The 20,420-nt window shown below is 37.6% G+C and overlaps 1 protein-coding gene across 1 annotated transcript in view; it reads right to left on the reverse strand.

Moving 5' to 3' along the window:
* The window catches only part of CDYL (chromodomain Y like), a 106,867-nt gene that overhangs the window by 52,931 nt on the left and 33,516 nt on the right, over positions 1 to 20,420 (reverse strand). Inside the window, exon 2 of the mRNA XM_065628604.1 lies at positions 2,811 to 3,462. Within this exon, the coding sequence (XP_065484676.1) occupies positions 2,811 to 3,462 (652 nt within the window). The remainder of the gene's footprint in view (positions 1 to 2,810; positions 3,463 to 20,420) is intronic.

The following is a 20,420-nucleotide window of genomic DNA, read 5'->3' on the forward strand; positions in this document are numbered from 1 at the left end:
ACAGACTAAACTCTGATGATTTCACCATCCTGAACTAGGACTAAAAAACCAATAAGAGTCACACAATTCGAAATCAGTCATAGCAATAATCCCAATTAGGAACACCATTTTCACATTAAAATTTTAAATTATTTTTCTAGTATTACTTAAAGAATGCAAATTCTAAATGAGCTTTAATTTTAAAAAGTTGTCTAAAATTTTTTTGAAGTGTAATACGTATTTTTCTAGAATTATGCTTTCCAAGTAGTGGTTTCTATTTTGACTAACTAGGTTTTTCCAACCAAAATGTTTTGATAAAAAATTCCTAAACCAGCTCAAGTAAAAAGTTATTTTTCAAAACATGCTTTTGTCTTCCTGACAGCATCCTCCATGTGGAAGTAGGAACTCTTAAAATTAACAGAAGGTGTATGCAGAGGAGGTGGGAAGCTTGGGAAGAGTGCGCCAAATGCCAGATCTATCATCTGTATTATTAATATGTCAGATCTAGTGCGTATAAAAAGCCAGTGATGAAGGTATGAATTTGATGGTGTTTCTGTACAACGAATACCTCTCATGATGATTCCTGAGGTGGTGTTGTGATGAGGTGTCCATTTAAGACAGAAGGAATGTCCTGAATAATGAATGAAACGGGATCCAGGACTATGGCAACCCCATGCAGGGGAGGGTGGAATCCAAGCATCAATTTATTACATTTTAATGAATAGCAGTGTGAAGTTAAAAATAAAAATAGCAAGGAGAAGAGTGCAACTTTAATGAAGAGACAGCAAATGTGTCTGTCAGCTGAGGACGCTCGAAGGCCAGGCTAGCTCTAGGAGATACGGCTGCCTCTCTTGACTTCTCTCTAAATAAAGATCCACTCTGGCCATGCAGAACAGATAAGCTGGAGCCTGGGCTTCCATGAGAAAGTTATCTGTCCAAGAAATCCTAGGCAGCTAGGAAAAGAGACTGGTGTCAGATATATTAATATAAATGCAAAGTATTTGTCTTTTGCAGCTTTGTTTCCAAGTCTTACAATAAAAGAATTATTGCATGATTTGGATATTACCTCCAAAAATCCTGTAGATGAGCATAGCCGCCTGCAAAGCCATAATAAGTTTGAATATTTAACATCCGTTTCCGAAGAGACTGCACAGCTCAACTTGGGGTTTGGCAGCAGTGTATCAGGACAGAGAAGGAAAGCCTCAGTTAATGTACTTGGACTAATATCCCTTCAGCAGCAGATAGAAGGTGGAAACACATTGGTGTTGTCGCTGGGCATTCTCCATAGGGCTGGTGGGAACGATTTAATAATTTGTGGCTACTGATCTACCCAAGAAGGGCCTTTGTGTCCTAGTTTCTTTCCGAATGCCGTGAAGCAAAAAATCAGGATGCCAAAGGCAGCATTTATCAATCACTTCCCTAGGAATATGATCATACTCCAAAATGCATATTAATAATCACAAAACCATCACATGTGCAAACACACTCCTCTACCTCACCTACTCAGAATACTCACATACTGGCATCTCTTGCCTTTTTCCCCTCCAGCTTTGTTTACATCCTCCGAGATTTACATTCCTTCTTTAGCCCATGCAAAGGAAGAGATATTCCTGGCATCTGTGTGTGCATTACCATGGTTACCTAGTTCATCTGCAGAAAAATGGGTTGGTCCATGACCCAACACCACAGCTCCAGGAGCGTGTTCCTCTCTTGTCTGCTGCTTTGTAACCTCTCCCACTGCAGCTGCTTTTTTTTTTTTTTTCCCGAAAATCTGAATGCAAGCAAGAGTGGGACATCCAACGAACTCTCCCAAAGTCTTCAACATATTTTTTTTCCTATATAGTTTGTCTTTGGCAAGTGTTTTTTGGCAAGCCCAGTCCTTGATTTTCAAGCAGTTTTACAGAAAGCCATCACCAACAGCATACCAGCGGATTTTACTGACCGCATTTTATAGGCAGACACAGTATTCCAGTTGAAGATTTAGCCTGAAAAGCATGCTTACAAGAACATCCGTGACTACACAACAACTTCGGCCTGCCAGGGAAGAACAAAAGTTTGGGGCACAAGAATGAGGACCATGAAGTCTTAAACAAGGGCCTCAGCTGGCTGGGGGGAACAAACAGCTTCCTCCCATAAGAGCAGTGCGGGTTTCATTGGTGTCCCAAATTTTACAGTACAAGTTGAAGAAACTGTCACTTACTGAGATATTAGCAAACCAGGCATCAAACCAAAATAAGCTCTCAATATCAAATGAGGTATAAACAACAAAATATTGATAAAATATAATGAAGACCAATCCAGGCAGAAGGCATATTTGTCTCCACAACTCCCAATTTTTCACTGAAACAAAACTTATCGTCTTCACTTTTTTAGCAATGTTATTCTCACAGGTTTTCTTCCAGGTAATATTTTAACAAACAAGATATACATACTGTTAGGAAGAATCCCTGTTCACATCATTTATCATTCCCATAACTTACGCTTCTAATATTCAGAACAAATTTGACCTATTTAAAGAAACTTAAAGCAATGATGTAACTTCTGGAAGTGGTACACAGAATACAGGTACCACACAATGTCAAGGCAAACACAGATGTATCTTATGGTGACTCTGAAAACACAAATACCAATGAATCTCTACAAGGAAAGCAAAAGCTGGCAAAATTCGAAATGGCTTTGTAGTCATATAGTTATGTAAAATAAAGTTGTGAAGTTGTCTAGACTTGATTTAACATGGCTGAAACAGAGTGGGTAATTTGTTTGCATCTGAACAGCAAAAAAGATCAGTCAAATGAAAAGCATACACAAAAATGACTGACTCGTACACATACCTTTTCCATTTATTGTTAATGCTGATGCAATTGTGGCTGTTACTGGCACTAATGGATGTATCCTTGGTCTGCTCCCCATCCTAGCACGCTCTGCACCAGGTCCTAGTAAAGCTCCCACAGGTTTTTCTGCTGCTACTTCTGGTGCTACAGAGTCTTCTTGATCCTGCTCTATGTGGTCCATTTTATCCAGGCTTTCATTCTGAAAGCCATCAACTGTTGTCCGGCTCTTAATTGGACTTTTGGGCACTAGGATTTTAATACCTGATTTTGCAAGGTCCATATTTTTTCTTCCAGAAAGAGATGGTGAATTGTTTTTCCGGAACTTCTGGGTGGCAGAAAAGAGTTGATTATTTTTTGACTCATGGTCTTTACCCATAACTAAAGATTTAGTGGATGTCTTTGAAAAAGAACTATTGGTAGATCTAGAAATTTGTTTTCTGGCGTTATTTGGAGAGGTCCTGTTTGTCCTGGTTAATGTGCTTTCTTTCTGCTTTTCATTGTGGTGTCTGTTAAATTCATGTATATATTCCTCACAATTAACAAGGTGCTGTTCCGGCTCCCAAGTATCATCTTCACTGTCGTATCCTTTCCATCGCACCAAATACTCTGTTTTTCCCTTCTTGTTTTTCCTCTTGTCAACAATTCTCTCTACCTGTTAAAAAGGAAAATTAAACATTAGACATGGGCAGGTATACAACTCAAGTGAGCAACTTGCATGCAAATTACTCATTAAGTGTAGGTAGATTTAAAAATATTCTTGTAGTTCTGTAATTCTTTACTGTCATTCTATAGCTTACAGTCTTTCACTGCTGACTAGAATTCCCTCTCTTTACACTTCAGATCACAGAATCACAGCATGTTAGGGATTGGAAGGGACCTCGAAAGATCATCTAGTCCAATCCCCCTGCCAGAGCAGGAACACCTAGGTGAGGTTACACAGGAAGGCGTCCAGGCGGGTTTTGAATGTCTCCAGAGAAGGAGACTCCACAACCTCCCTGGGCAGCCTGTTCCAGTGTTCCGTCACCCTCACTGAGAAGAAGTTTCTTCTCAAATTTAAGTGGAACCTCTTGTGTTCCAGCTTGAACCCATTACCCCTTGTCTTACTGTTGGTTGTCACCGAGAAGAGCCTGGCTCCATCCTCGTGACACCCACCCTTTATATATTTATAAACATTGATGAGGTCACCCCTTAGCCTCCTCTTCTCCAAGCTAAAGAGACCCAGCTCCCTCAGCCTTTCCTCATAAGGGGAGATGCTCCACTCCCTTAATCATCTTTGTGGCCCCAGATTGTTACTTCCACCTCATAAAAGACGTTATAAAATACCAACATTGTTCTTAAGCAAGTATTTTGCAGGTACAAGAATCTGAATATGACATATTACAGTTGACAATCAGCACTGGCCCCAGCTAAGTTTTGACACCAACTTCAACATGCACAGGATTTCCTGCTCTGAATCATGTTTAAATATGCTGTATAAACACAGAGTGTTTACCTTACAAAATTTATCAATTTGATAATGTTTGAATGGGGTTTTTTTTGTTGTTTTTTTTTTTTTTGGGTTTTTTTGCTTAGCAAAGGCATATGTGAGAACCTCTTACTTACAGTGAGCTGTCCTTTAGTTACCAGGGACAATATGGTAGAGCTCAGAAACTGGGGCAAATACAGAAGATACTTTGAGGGGCTGTTCTTCTTGTGAAAACAGAGAACTTGTTTAGTCCAGAGTCTTTGATACACATACTTGAACAAATTACCATGCCTTACTTATCTGCAAATAAGAGGTGATATTTATGTCTCAAGTCTAAATCATGCAATTGCTACAACTGCACATGGGACCCACAGGCTAGAGGAATTCAGGCACTGGGGTAACACAGACAGGGCAGACAGCAGCAGCTGCAGGGACAGAGGTTCACGCCTCTTACCGAAACTCATACCGGTCATGCTAGTCCCACAGAAAGGGAATTCTTTTAAGGAAAGAGAGATGCAAGTGCAAGGCTGGCCTCAGGATTTCCCCTTTTTAATTCATTTTTCCTCCCCAGGCTGCTCTTTCTGGTAAATCCTCCAGCCAACTTTGTTTTGATGGTGGGATCAATACAGCTTTCCTCCCCATCTTTATCTTTCTTTTGGTTATTAAAAAAAAAAAAGGGGGGAGAGGGGGAGGGCTGGAATGGGATGGGGCTATAATTTTAACTACTAGCCCTAGTGCTTAGCCCCTTGTGAACGAAGACCATGCATGTAAGCTAAGATCACACATACCCATGTGAATCTCTGAAGACCAGTAACATTTACTGGCATAGCATATAACCAAATGGAACATCTACAGAACAGCTTGGAAGAATAGGAGGAAAACACAGGTATGTATGTCATATCATACCAAATCATATGACTGTTCACAACAGATTTCTCTTAAGAGTGCACCTCAGTTTTATATGTGGCATGTTATCATAATGTACTGTCTGATTTTCAACAGTGAGGTTAAATGATTACTCTTATTACAATCTCAGCAGCAATATAACTACACATCCTAAAACTTCACGGGATACCCTGCCGGTGTTGCACTGTGCTGTCTGGTCATTAGGATGTTGCACAGCTGTTTGCATACGTCTCAAAAAACCCAAACCAAACCAAAAAAACCCAACCAAACAAACCAACAACGAAACCCTAAAATAAGCAAACAACAAAAAAAAAACCAAATCAAACCAACAACACACAAATAAAAACCAAACACAAACTGTCAAACTAGCTCCACCTTTACCTTGTAGCTTAGTTGTACAATTCAATACATTTTTAGAGAGAGGAATGCAATACAAATTGTCCAAATATTATTTTAAATGTTGAAATACATTTAAATGATTTTTATTCTGGTTATTTAACTCTTTAGTAAAGTTACTAGACTTAAAGTTACTATCGAGAAATATGCCTTCAAAAATTTTTTAGTAGAGACCAAGTTAAAAGACCTTCAATTAAAAAGCCAGAAATGTTAAATTAAAAACCAAACAACCACTCATGAATCAAACTCGATGTATTGTCAAAAAAAAAAAAAAACAGTTACTGCAATAGTCTTGCTTATCCTCTCTCCACCTTCTAAAATAGGTTTAAAAATATTCTCAGAAAAAGATTTCTACTACTCAGAAGGTATTTTTATTTTCTAGCAGGAAATCTTCATAACAAAGACCATCAATCACTGGGCACAGAGTTATACTGATGTCTTTCAATACTGAAAGGCAACCCATTAAGGACATGCCCTTTTCAAGTAGGAAGCCAACTTTCTCATGCAAAAAGGCAGATACCTTGCAGAGATAACAGATGAACTCTGAAACAGGAGATGCAAAAATCCATTCATAACCCAATGATTTATAGAGCAAACAGAAATGCATAAACAAAACAGTTATATTTAGCTGTATTGTCCAAGCCTGCAACAAAACCTACTTTGACTTTGCTCTTTTCGATTAAAAGGAGATTTTTTTCCCTAACATTTTAATTCTTCTTGAAGACTATTTATTTCTATTTTATTTACAACACAAAAATTATAGCAATTAACTTGTGATACAGTTTATCATGTGGCTTCAGAGCTTTAGTGAAGGACTTTTTGGGTTGCCTCAGCTTGCTTAGTCTAACTCCCCTAGGACCACTTGAAAAACTGCTCAGGAATATTCTGCCTCAGTACTTCTGCTGATGGTAACAGCTACATAAGTGTTTCTCATTCAAATTTGAGAAGAGGAAACTGGAATGCTTCCACAATATACACAGGGTTTGAGTATAGAACAGGAACAGGAATATTCATCCTCAACTAATGGCTGATTTAAACTCTTTCATGGCAAAAACAGAGACTACAAATGTGTACTTCTCTTTTCCTACTGAAAAAGAAAGCTTGTCCAAGTCATCCATTTCTACTTTGGTATACAGTCATGACATGACATGACATGAAATACAACGTGAGACACCACAAAGTCTTATGTTAGAAGATACTAACAGACTGCATCTAAACATTAAAATAAAATTTAAAAAAATAATATAACTAGGTGGGGAAAAATGTCTACCTTCTTACTTCCTGACACATCTGTTATGGAGCGGCTTGCTGATGGAGCTAAGCTGTTGAAACAGCTAGGGAACATCCTACAGGTGTGTTGCTTCTCCCTGGCTATTGATATCCTGGAGCTGAGCAGGTGCTTTTCTGATCTTATGCTGAGTTAGTTCAGAGAGTTAAAAACTGGCAGAGTGCCCCTAAGTACCAGGGCAAGAGCAAGACCACATCCTTTGCCATAATCACACCAGACAACTGGTGTGACAACTAGTTTGTGCCAACTATCATTTCAACAGTGTCTATTGCCTTCTGCCATGGGGTAATATTTATTTTTAGTAATTAAAAGATTCTGTACTGCCAGGATTTGCAGCTAATGGTTATTTTTCAAGTGTTGTAGAAGAATCAAAACAAAATGGAAAATTATATAATAAGGAAAGATAAAACATGTGTGAGGGAAAGTTATCAGGCAAACTATCTGGGTGGTAAAAGATAACATCTTCGGGTTTATTTTAGCATGCTAAGTTAGCACTTTTCCCCACATGAGGTACTGATCAATAACACTCAAAAACTCAGCCAGCAGAAAATCTGACAGGAAAACAATGCACTGCTCAGAGGTACAATCTAACAGTGGAGCAGCAAAATTATAATCCCACACACCATAATATCTGGGATTCCCCATTTGTAAAATGGTAAACTTTCCTTCTTTCCATGAATGTGGCAAGAAGTGGTTCACGTTTGCTTTCTCCCCCTGAGGACGGAGATACTTTGATTTTAATTGCTTTTATTAGCAAAATAAACCTCATTTACACTTTCTCAAAACATGGAGAGGAACAAGATAGGGTTGCAGGCCAAAGTGCTGTCAGGCTACAGCTGTACCAGGTGAAAGCAGCAACACTGCAACTGCTCCTCCCTGCCCTGTGCTCTGAGACAACAGCTCCTCCCCATCTGTCAGCACAATTTCCCTCATGTAGTTCTGTCAAAGAGACCTGGTTCAGATATTAAGAATACCTGAGCTAATGTAGGCATCCTGAAAGAACTGGTTTGAACAGCAGCCACATATGTGGTATTTTCTGACACATCTAAGAGGACTGCAACTTTTGGCAGAGGACAACAGACACCTATGGGCAGGACAGGTACAGTAACCTCTTCCATTCTGCTAAGGCCAGAAAAAGGACACGCAATCTTAATCCACGATGAAAGATCTTTAGTTCAGGTCAATAAAAGTAAACATGAAATTCAAAATGATGTCCTCAGTCTAAAGCACAGTAATTCGGCCACATTTGTAAACTCTATATAAGGCATACTCTGTGTATGTGTGTATATATGTATATATCTTGCATATATATATCATACTTTAATTTAACAGAAGATTCGAAGAGATTAAACTGAAGGTACAGCTGTCAGGAGGGCAACAAAAAACAGAATGAGCAAAACAAACATAAAAGTAGGCATGTAAATACTCAGTGAGCGCTGACTTGTTTATCATAAATCCATTTTCCATTCCCATCATGTTCCTCTCTGTCCTCACATTCATGTAAGGCTAAATTAATTTAAAGTTAACAGAATAGAATCTGTTTGACTTCATACTCTATCTGTTGTCTGTAAAATATACAAGGCCTTGTTCTGTTAGCTGAAGGCTATATTTACATTTGTGGTTTTGTTCAGAGCAATAGTGCAATTTAGAAGCAAATCCTTCTTCCCTCTGCACTATTCCTGCTTACCACGCAAAGGTTTTGTTCGCAGACCAGTTTTTGTATACGTGATGTGGAGAAATATAAAATGGAAATGGAAATGCACCAATGCAATGGTGTTATCTGTCATGCCACAACCTCTAAGGGGGCACACGGGTCCAAGCAAATAACAGCTCTGAACAGTTTCAACACACGTTGTGGCATGGATATCTGATCCTGAGAGGCTCCACATAATCTAGTCCGAAATAAAAGTGCTGCACAGCAGAATATGAAGAGGTGGGGGTCACAGCACCAACTGCTTCACTCTACTGATTTCCTCCAATTGAACCAAACTACCACCGCAGACATTCTGCAGTTCAGAGACTAGAGCTAGAAGAAATGCAAGTCTTGCACACATGTATGTGCTACATGTGAACAGTCACCCTTGGTTAAATTGGAAACTGTTCCATGTACAAATGGGACCTAAAAGATCATCCATAAGCAATCAGCAATGTTTATGAATGACTATATCCTCCACTTATTTAAACATTGCAGAAGTCAATAACAGTATTCAAGTACTTCTTATTGTAAATAAAATAAATGCATCCTACATTAAAAAAATGCAACTAATATATAGCCGGATACAACACAGGAAAACAGTTAAATGCCAAGTTTTGCTTAAAGTAAAAGTAGAAAGTAGTTTTGGGAAGACAGTTATTCAAAAATAAATTTGATGAGGATGTCAAAATACACCTGAAGGTCTGCAGGATGTGCACTAAAATCTCCAGTGTACACATTTTATTAGAAAATACATAATTTCCAATACCATGACCTAACACTAGTTCAGAGCATTGCTCACTGCCGTTAGCACCAGCAGGTAAAATTTAAAAACAGCTTAACACACATACGTTTAGCATACCAAAAGCATATTACTGTATGGTTTAAGTTCAAATATATCAGTAAAAAATTACACTAGGATACCGTATAAATCCTAGAGTTCATCTTCATTGCAGCTCCATGTCACTCCATTCACATTAGCCTGGAAGTGAACGTCAGCCTGCCGCCACGTGCTCCTGGAGCTGACTGATTTGATTAGCAGGGCAGAGTGATTAGATTAACAGTCGATGAACTGTTGTAAACCGAACCGCTGCATCCTTATGGCATGACTGGCCAGTGTCTATACAGTACAGGGCTCTCTGGCGATGGCAACAACTGTGTTACATATATATTGGTCTGGAAGCCAGAGCTGTGGAAAATAAGTTTGGATCAGATGTAGGCAGATTATTGCCTTTCTGTCAAATTAGCTGCAGCAGATGATACAGCTTTTGTGTTATTTTCGTGACAGCTCTGGGATGAGGGTTGATACCTGATCTGGCCCAGCGCCTGCCAACAGAGAGCTCACCCACTCGACTGTCTTCTGGCAACCAGGACCAGCAGGATGAGTTCATACAGGATCATCACTACTTTACAGCCCAAAGCCACTCCCAGCCTCCTTTTGAGGAGGCAGTGTGTGAAGTTTGAACACGTCTACAAACAGGAGTCACATAAAGGGCTAATACACTTCCAGTGGTACTTCATGCTAGCAGTGCAATAAGGAGAATTATATACCTCAACCCTCCTTCTAAAAATTAAATAACTGTGGTAAAACAAATATCAACATTTCTCTTTTTCCCAGGCTTTATTTCTATCATAGACTGTCAATTCATTTAGTATTCCTGGACACAAGTCATGCAAGAGATAACTTTGTGGCTATCTGCAACATTAAATTAATATACTGGCCGCAGGTCATAATTAAAAGTTTTAATCCACCCTCTGTATAAATTTCTAATCAAGTTGCCTATAAAAATACAATTGTCTCAGTCAAGCTCATAATTTATCATCAACTTTATGACTTATATCCTTCCATAGTCTTAACAAAGACAATAGACAAAATAATTTAATTACCACATTCTCATCAACACCAATGGTTCCAGGGAATCATAGCTGCGGCACGTGCCATGCCTGACTGCACAGCCACCTCCTGAAAAAGCACTTTAGGAAGTTTTATGCCCTGTACTTAAACTCAACAAATTGAGTATCATTGTACCTGCAACTCCTTTATGATCTATTGAAAAATACAGTTCACAATTAGAAAAAAAATCTCAGGAAGCCTCTTCCATAGAGGACACTAAGGAAACTGATAAGGAAGGAGAACCTGTGACAGTCATTTGCTTTAGAGAATTAACTTACTGGAGAAACAGTTTGCCTGAGATTTTATTCCTCACAAGTCACCACTGATGATTGATGCTAAAACATCAGCATCACACATCTTTCCAGTTACAATTTAGATAGAAATATTATAAACACAGCAAGTTCTGGTACAAGTTACTGCCTTACCCTAACTATAATTATCTAGCTATTGCAAAAATGGTTAGAAAAATCTTACTCTCATCAACTCACTTTTCATAATAGCTCTAACCTTTTATTTACAAAGAAATAAGACAGTCTTATAAATTTTCTATTTTACACACAAGCAGAATGAAAGTACATGAAAAATTGTTAATATATGTACAAATACTGAATAAAAAAAAGAAACACCTGCAATAATGTATTCTTACCAAACATGCACTGATTTCCTCCTTTTGAAATAAAACCAAGTGGCATCAAATAGATTTAGCTTCTTAAATGGAAATGGCCCTCATCAGAAGAAACTGTTAAAAACTACTAGCATTTAAGATACGCATTCTGGACTGTCGAAGCTATTACATAAATATTATTGTGTTATTCTCATAAAGCTACCAAGATCTTTCTTATCACTAATTACTAGATCTCAGCATCACCCACACATAGATTTCCAAAGGAAATTCTTCACAACTTCAGTTCATTTGTAAAAGCTGTATCATAGGAAGCAAATCCTGGATCTCTTTTTTCTGCCTGCACTTGTTAAATTTTGCTGCTTGTTTCTCTCCACTGCAGTCATGAAAAGTGCAAGTCTCAAACTTGGTGGAACCAACATTATCCCAAAGAAAAAAATATAGAAAACTGAAATGTATATTTATTATTGGCAACTCTGGCAACATAAAAGACAAAACCCTCACTCAAAAATTATCACGTTTCAGGATGTGATAATTTTGGAAAATGTAGTCATAAATTAAAGCTACCTCACAGTAAGAGCTTCAACAGCTTGACTACTATTTACCTAAAAGATAAGGCAAATAGAAATATTGTCACTTTATCCCTCAGCTAGAGTAATACAGAGTAGCAGAAGGAAAAATTTGTCAACATTAAGCACCAAGACTACAGACTTTTGCTTTTAAAGCAGGAGAAACTGAGCCTTCAACAGTGCTCAATTACAAAGATTTATAAAGGCAGATGAGTGATAAAGATTCAAAACCCTTTATCTAAAAAGAGTGTCTTAAGGAGGGAGTAGGTCACAGCAAAATAACACTCCAAATATATTAGACAACACTTTGTCATGGCTAAGCAAACTTCAGAAATGGGAACTATAACAAGAAAGAAGAGCAAGAATAAGAACATCACAGGATAGTTGAAGAGGAAACTTGATATGCTGTACTTAATTCATAAAATTCCACTTAATTCTACAATAACACTTTTATCTACCAAAACCAAATGAGGTTTTTCAGCAGCCTACTGCTTGCAGAAGGGACAGTGACAGGAGTCTGCCACTATAGATCACTGGACCAAACCTCAATAAGAAGGGACATAGACCTCATATAAGTTCATAGAAGCTTATTCAGTAGCATTCTCTTCCTCCTTTTTTCTCTTACAAGTCCTGAGGTGCTTGTCCTAAATAAAGACAGTAGCGACAGCTTTCTTTGGAATCACTGCATTCAAGAAGGCACAATATGCACTTACGGCCTCCTAGCAGGCTCCTGTCACCCTTACACCAAAAGCTTATTTCAGCGAGACATAATTTAAGCTTCCAGATTCAAGACCGTGACTGCATTTTTGTTTTCAAATACAGAAAAACACACTAAACAATTCCAGATCATCGTTAAGAACAACATTATTTACTGGCTCGCTCTGTACGCCTTATCTCAAATCAAACATATCCTAGAAGAATGTGCCGTATGAGCACAGGTCTCAAGCCATTATTCCTGCAATATGATTTCTCTCGATACTTGATCTAATCCCATCTAGAAAAGCTGGTGATATGGAAATTTCCCCTAATTAACCAACCCCAGTGCTGCACAGCTGTCTCTTAGTTCCTACATTCTTTTTCTCTATAGGATTTACTAGTAGATGAACGATTTTTCCAGTTGTAAAAAAGGCATTTATCTTTTTTAGGTCTCGAGTCTCTCCATCCCCCAGCTTTTAGTCTTAACCTAAATCCTTATTTCTTATTTAATACCACTGCAGCTTCCATGACTCCATTCTCCCATTTTCTTTAGGAACTGAGCTGTAGGGTACAAATAAAGCTGTGGGATCACTGGTAACTTGCTTGGCAAAGATTCTTCCAGCTTGCAAGGTTTTAAAGTTTTATAATGTTCTACCAGTGTGTACCTTCCTAACAAAAAAACAAAAAACAAACAAAAAAACCCCACCACAACAAAAAAAACCACATCCACACAAAAAAATCAGAGTATATTCAAATAAGTTTGTGATCTTTGGCACGCAATTAACTTATTACTAGGCCCACACACAGCACATTTAGTAGTACAAGTTTTGCAATAAGGTATGTGTTAAAATGACTTTCTTATTTCACCATTATTTGTCACTTCAAGGGGATCCTAAGCCTTATCCTTTCATCCTTCAAACATGCTGATCAGAAATAAAACTAGCCTACATTGTATCACTGTTTTTAACATATATATACCTCTGTGGAATAATTACTGAGGAGACAAATTATTGAAACTAATTACCAAGTATACACTTACTGAGAATAAAGTTATATGCGCATCTTCAGCATATAAGGCAGCTGCATGGTGGGGAAGGAATCTGCTCTGTATGGTTTCACGCTCCCCAACCTGGCCTGCATTCTTTGACGGTCGTGCATAGAGGGAGCCCAGTGTCCTGGCAGCGATGAAGTACGGGGGAGTATAGTAGTGTGAAGATACCACAGCCAGGCCCTGCATAAAAAGGCAGGTACAGGAACAAGATCACAGAATCCCAGGATGGCTGGAGTTGGAAGGGACCTCTGGAGACCATCTAGTCCAACCCACCTGCTAAAGCAGGTTCACCCAGAGCAGATTGCACAGGAACATGTCCAGGCAGGTCTTGAATGTCTCCAGAGAAGGAGACTCCACAACCTCTCTGGGCAGCCTGTTCCAGTGCTCTGGCACCCTCCAAGTAAAGAAGTTTTTCACATGGAACCTCCTGTGCTTCAGTCTGTGCCTGTTGCCCCTCATCCTATCATTGGGCACCACTGAATGGAGTCTGGTCCCATCCTCTTGACATTCACCCTTGAGATATTTATAAACATTGATGAGATCCCCTCTCAGCCTTCTCCAGGCTGAACAGACCCAGCTCTCTCAGTATCTCCTCGTAAGAAAGGTGCTCTAGGCCCCTCATCATCTTCGTAGTCCAACGGTATAGCTGCTGTCAATTAAATAGGATAAATGTTCAGTTCTGTCCAAAATGCTAGTTACTGAGCCAGAAATTTGTCCAATGGATGAACATTGCTTATTATCTCATTATAATACCAAAACATGCCTCTGTTTCAAAAGATAACTGCCTCCTGCACACCCGCTATTCCCTTTCGAGCATGTCCAGTTAAGATTTTACCTTAAAAATTGAAATGAGAGTTTTTACATGAATCAATATCAAAGATATGTATGACTAGAGCTACCCAAGCTCCACCTAAATGTAGAAAATAGTATAAAATACCCTAACAATAAGTGAAAGTTAGGGAAGATACCATCACTGAGAAGTCAGGGGAACAGCCTAACAGACCTCTGGGACTAGTGGATGGGCCCCGCAAAGGGACACTTTTGGGTAAGATTTGAGCACTTGGTTATACCAAGTGTTTCCCCGGGACACTTATCGACTTCAAGCTTGTATTTGTAATCACATTAATAGCACTATATAGTCATCTTAGAATTTGTATATATTTGGTACCAATACTTATTTCTTGCAACTAATGTGTGTTTTTTACAAGCATATTTTGCAACTAAAGTGTGTTTTTGCAGACACTTTTATCAATGGCAATCTAAAAGAACTTCTACCTGTTGCTTGAATAAACCTCATTATTTGTGGATCTGTTCATGAGAATTTCTCACTGAATGCACTCAGACTTATAGTATATATTATACTACTCGTGAATCTGTGCAAGGCCATAAAGTCAATGGATGTGACTGCTCCTGCACTATCAGTGAATCTATACATCGTGCAGATGCAACATAACTCCAGACCAGCTGCTGAGCACAACCCGACTTATAGTGCTGACTTGATGTTTTTCTGATGTAATGGAGCATCACTCAGGGGTTCAGCCCAGCCGCACCTAGCCCCCAGTGAAATGCTGAGGACAAGCTAGAATGCAAGGGGGCTTAACTTCTGCTAAATTAACCCTCTTAATGCAACAACCTCCTGCTGGCATAATTTGTATGAAAACATATTTCCAATAATTAAGATTTCCCTGAAATATATCTAATGCTTCAGGCATGATACTTACTTTTTAACATAAAATCACTAGTCATTCAACCTAACACATTACATTGATATTACAAGTCCTGAATCAAAGCGACTGATGCTTGTAAGATTTTCCTCTATTTTCTTTTGAAAATACGCACTGCCTTATGCTCTGTTATTTACTGATCCTATCCACCATCACTGCATACATATTCATACTAGATATTAATCTGATTACCCTGATGCTGGTTGATAAAACATGTTGTCCCATCTGAAAATCCCTCATGCTTTGGCAATGACAACAAACTGCATGAAAAGCAAAGCGTCCCAGGTTTGGAAAATGGCAGCTTCATTAAGAGCAGCTTGTGTTCAGATAGGCAAACTCATTTTTCAATAATTCATTTAAAAAAAAAAAAGCTCAGTAGCAGCAACTTCTCTGTTACATGGTTAACATGAATTTCTAAAGTAATATAGATACAAAAACCTTCTTCAGAACAATCTTCTATTCGCTATCCTCTGGAATGAAGGTAAGGAAAAATACAGAGTTTCCAGAATCAGGTAATGAAATAACAGAAGTTATATGTTACCCAAAACACTTCTTGCCCACTATTTCTGTCCAGAAAACATTGTCTCAAAATTGGCTGTAGCATGAAGAAGCCATCGCGGTTTTGATAAAACACTTAAAAACTGTGCCATTTAAGGTCATAACACAGCTATTAAAGAAACCGAAACTACTTGTTCTGCAGGTTTTACCAATGCCTTTTAAAGTCTGTGGAAAGTCAGGGTTTTTTTCCTAAAAAGAAGCATGGCTGAAATGGCATGGCACAACAACTTGTCAAAGTCCATCCTCAAGAACAAAGGAACCAAGAGTTACCTTCTACAAGCACAAATTTCCTTCTACACTTGCCTTCAAGTCTTTCCCTATGCAGAGACGTCATATAAAATAATCTGTCACCTTTCTACTGTTAATACAAAAATACTGTAAATAAACTACCACATGCTGTTTTACAGAGAAAGAACACATTTTTATGTATCTTCCACCAGATACGGATTTTGGTGCATCCTCATCTACCTGCTGTACTCACTTGTAAAGTAACACTTCATCTGTTTAAAAGAGTAGTTCTCGGAAAAGAAAAAAAAAAACAAAATCACCTCTCATGCCATCTCCTTCAGTTTCAGTTGCTTTTTATTCCTTTCCCCATGTTTCTCCCTGTCTGAATCTGATACTGTTATTTGCAGTGCTTTTCCTAATCCCACATCATACTTTGCTCTCCAAATAATGCCTTGAGAATTCTTTTTCTCATAATTCTATACTGTAATGGCACATTGAACACTTACTCATTTCTCTAGTTCCCACACTGAAGTAATTTGTAAATATGCTGCAAAATAACAGTGGGTTTTTTTAAAAAATTTAAAAAAAAAAATCACTCTGTGCACTTTATCTGTGCAGCTGTTTGTGGTACAGTCACTGTTCACAAATAGGTTTTTTATTATACGAAAGTATTTTAAGTTAAGCCCAAACCTTTCTTTCTGCCTTAGTTATGTGTACAATTTGCTGACAGATCTCAAATTATTATTTCTATACTCTTTAGGCTGTAGAAAATAAATGACCGTCTCACCTCTTTGTTTATAAAATAGACAAATTCACTAATGTGTGCATGGAGAATCAAGATTTAAGCATGTAATACACTGGCATCTATTTTCCTTTTCATTATGTCTTTTCATATTTAAATTCAGTTTAAATACACACTGTAAACGTGAACACTTTTTTACTTAAGAGCTGTTTTTCATATACACCACCTTAGCATTATTGCCCTTCCTCCATTGAAAAACATTATATACAAACTAATGCCACAAAAAGAATGCAAAAAATCACATAAAATTATTTTCACATTCCAACATCAGTATTATTTATAGATTGCCTGCACTGAGAAACAGTCATCAGAGGCCAGTACCAACAGCAGGGAGTTACCCTTCCAAAATAGCTAGTGCCTCACAATACATGTTTCTTGCAGCAGTAATGCCAGTTGGTTTCTTTGCACGAAAAAGTCCTGAAATTCAGGGAATGCTCAGGCAAGGTCTAGCATCCTGGTCTTCCAAACTTCTAGCCTTGGTAATCCCTGCCTACATAAAACAGAAATAATTTATTTACAAGCAAGTTCCCAAATTCCAGGAATATGGCATTACACTTATCTTGTCATAGGACAGTTAACAGTAACGTTGAAATATATAATCATATTTCACTTTAGAATTTGACTGGAAGGACAGGTGAGAGTTCCTTTCTCCCTACACATTTATCCTTCTACCTAGCATTATTACTGCATACCTATGCTGCATCTAAAGAATTTATTCTGCAAATTCCTTGCCAAGAGTCCATCTGTCTCTAGAAGTAGTCACATCTAAAAAAAAAAAAAAATCTTTTGAATTCAGAATCTTCTTTAAAAATAGATAATTTCTTTTTTTCCAGGTGTTGGTAATTAATCTGTTCATCTGTTGGCAATGTCCAGTATCACTTGTAAATTCAAAATAGCTAGTGGTTAAATTGAATATGTTTTAAAACATACCTTTAAATAGATGTTTGCATATTAAACGTCTTTTGTGATAGTTTTTGATAGCATTTTTAATAATTTAGCACCATAAAGTACAATTAGTGCTAGTCAGCACAGGATATAGTCTTATCTCTACAGTTACTCAAAAATTAAACTAAATTAATTGATATTGTTACCATTACAGTGGTACTACAGAGAATAGAATTGAATCTCTAAAACAAATGCCCAAATATAGATGCAATCCAAAGCACTAATGATTTTGTAATGAGATTTCCTGGAAACTGCATCCAAACTGAGGTACTTTGTCATGTAGTTTATGAGCCTGTGTCTTCTACACCTTCCTACTTGAGTAATACAAAGGTTCAGCTTTTTCCTTGCTATTTCCTTCCTATTTTTATTATTACTAACCAGTCACCAAGATATTTACCACTGATTAATTTAGACTTTGATTTTCAGGCTATGCTTTTCATTAGGTCGAGTGATATTGGTCATGCGGTTCATGTGAAAAAGATTTTTTTTTTAATCTGAAATCACACAAACATCTAAGCATGTTAGTAATGCATGTAATATATTTCCGCTGAAACGTAAGATTTATTTAGTTTTTTCACCCTCAACAGATGAGGTCTTAAAAAAAACCCAAAACTTTACTTGTTCTCGTAATCCATGACAACAAACACCTTTGTTTTATATTCTGTTAATCTGGAACACTTGGCTCTGTCACTGTGAAGAACACAGCTGATTCTTTCCTTTTCCAGAAAGTAGCAATGTTGTGAATTAAACCAGTGAATGGATCTGCCTAAAAATAAATACATCCAAAAATGTTTTGGTTTTCAGCTGGTTTATTGTGTAATCACTCACTTAAATGATTGAAGTGGGACACAGCAGGGGAGAAAAAAAAAAAAAGTGGACATACAGCAGTGCTGAGTTTTTCTGGAATAACAAGAATGTGGAATTATGGTGAAAATTGCTGCAGTTTCCTAGCAGCATGGCTTCTATAGGTTTGCCATAAACACAAAAGAAATTTAACCCACAGTCCCTCAACCCGAAAAAGAAAAATCAGCAATGAGGTAGTTACCTGAAGGAAAGCATTATTTTTAGAGATTCCTTTAAAAACTGAACACTGAGTTTATACACATGAAAATAATTACAAATGGCATATAAGTATTAAAGATAATTAAGTGCATAATCAAGCATTCTTAAAGATTATTTGATTACATTTTATGGAATACTGGCATGTGTATGAATTAAAACCTTCTAATTTCTTGCTTTCATATGTTTGTTTTTCATTCCTTGTTTTTGAAATGTCCTCAATTACATGAGGATGATATCACAGTTTTGAAAAGTCTGTCTCCTTCAGAAGCTTTTCTACCCAAAGTCTAATCATTTGGTTTATGACACGAATCTTCTCACAGTAATCAAGTACAATGTGGTGTACAAAGGATTAGGACTTTGTCTCTTATTCTATGTATTCCTTACCCTGACTACACATTTAAAGTCATCTTGCTTTCCAATGAGTACAACAGAGAATAAGTAAAAATGAAACCATCTCAATCCAGAAAACAAAACAAACAAAATTTTGCAAGGAACCTACATTAATATTCCCCATAAACCTAAGACGGGTTACGTAAAAGTTTTTATTTTTATTTTGCAGGCCCAATGTCATTTTAACTTATTTTACATTTAGAAATAATTATTCAAGGGCCAGATTGGAATCATCATTCAGAGAGCTGTTTAAAACAAACAAACGAACAAAAAAAACCAACAAAAAACCAAAACAAAAAACGCCAAACAAAACAATGACCAAAAAAACCACCACAAAAAAAAAACACAAAAAAAACCCCAAAAAACAAAAAAACCCCCCACACAACCAACCAACACCAAAAACCACCACACAAACCCCACCAATGCATGACTGCTTCCAAACTAGAAAAGCATTTCACAGAACCATAGCATCATTTTGGTTGGAAGAGATGCTCAGGATCATCAATTCCAACCATAAGCTAACTCTGGCACTCAACCACGTCCTCAAGAATCAAGAACCTTGTCTAAATGCCTTTTAAACACCTCCAGGGATGGTGACTCAACCACTTCCCTGGGCAGCCTGTTCCAATGCCTGACAACCTTTTCCATGAAGAAATGTTTCCTTATATCGAATCTGAACCCCCTCTGGTGCAACTTGAGGCCCCTTCCTCTTGTCCTATCATCCTATATCATCCTATTTAAGTCAAGATTTTTTAAAAATTATTATTATTTTTTTTTTAATCCAGATATTCAGATACCAATGTCTGAATGAAAATATTCTTCCTGATGCTTCCAGAACTCTGTGACATCTCACTGGAGTGAGGAGAAAGGGCAGTGAAACAGACTCCTCTTTAATCCTAAAGGATACAGTTACTGATGAACATGAAATTGCATTTCCATTTCCACTATCCACAAACAGTGAGGGCCAGTTTCAAAAAGAAATCTGGGGGAAAGCAGTTTATTTATTCTAAAAGATTTTGTATGCATCTGTGTGTATGTACATTAGAGACACCCTGCTAACAGTATCTTAACTTATAACAGGATGCTTTTTTTCCTACCTACCAGTCTAGGACACGATATGAAAGAGATAGACTTTCACAGACAAGCTACTGCTAGAAGACACATTTATTTTGCCTTTTTTTTTTTTAGCTTAACATTATGAGAGTCACAGCCCTTTTGTTGAGAGCAATGTGTGTATTAGAAGCAGTGTAAATGTTCTTCTGCTGTTAGCCATAATATTACTGTTTCAATCTGCCTCCTTACACCCTAAAATATGCTGCAT

This window comes from Caloenas nicobarica, chromosome 2 (assembly GCF_036013445.1).
Source record: "Caloenas nicobarica isolate bCalNic1 chromosome 2, bCalNic1.hap1, whole genome shotgun sequence".
NCBI classification, from domain to species: Eukaryota; Metazoa; Chordata; class Aves; order Columbiformes; family Columbidae; genus Caloenas; species Caloenas nicobarica.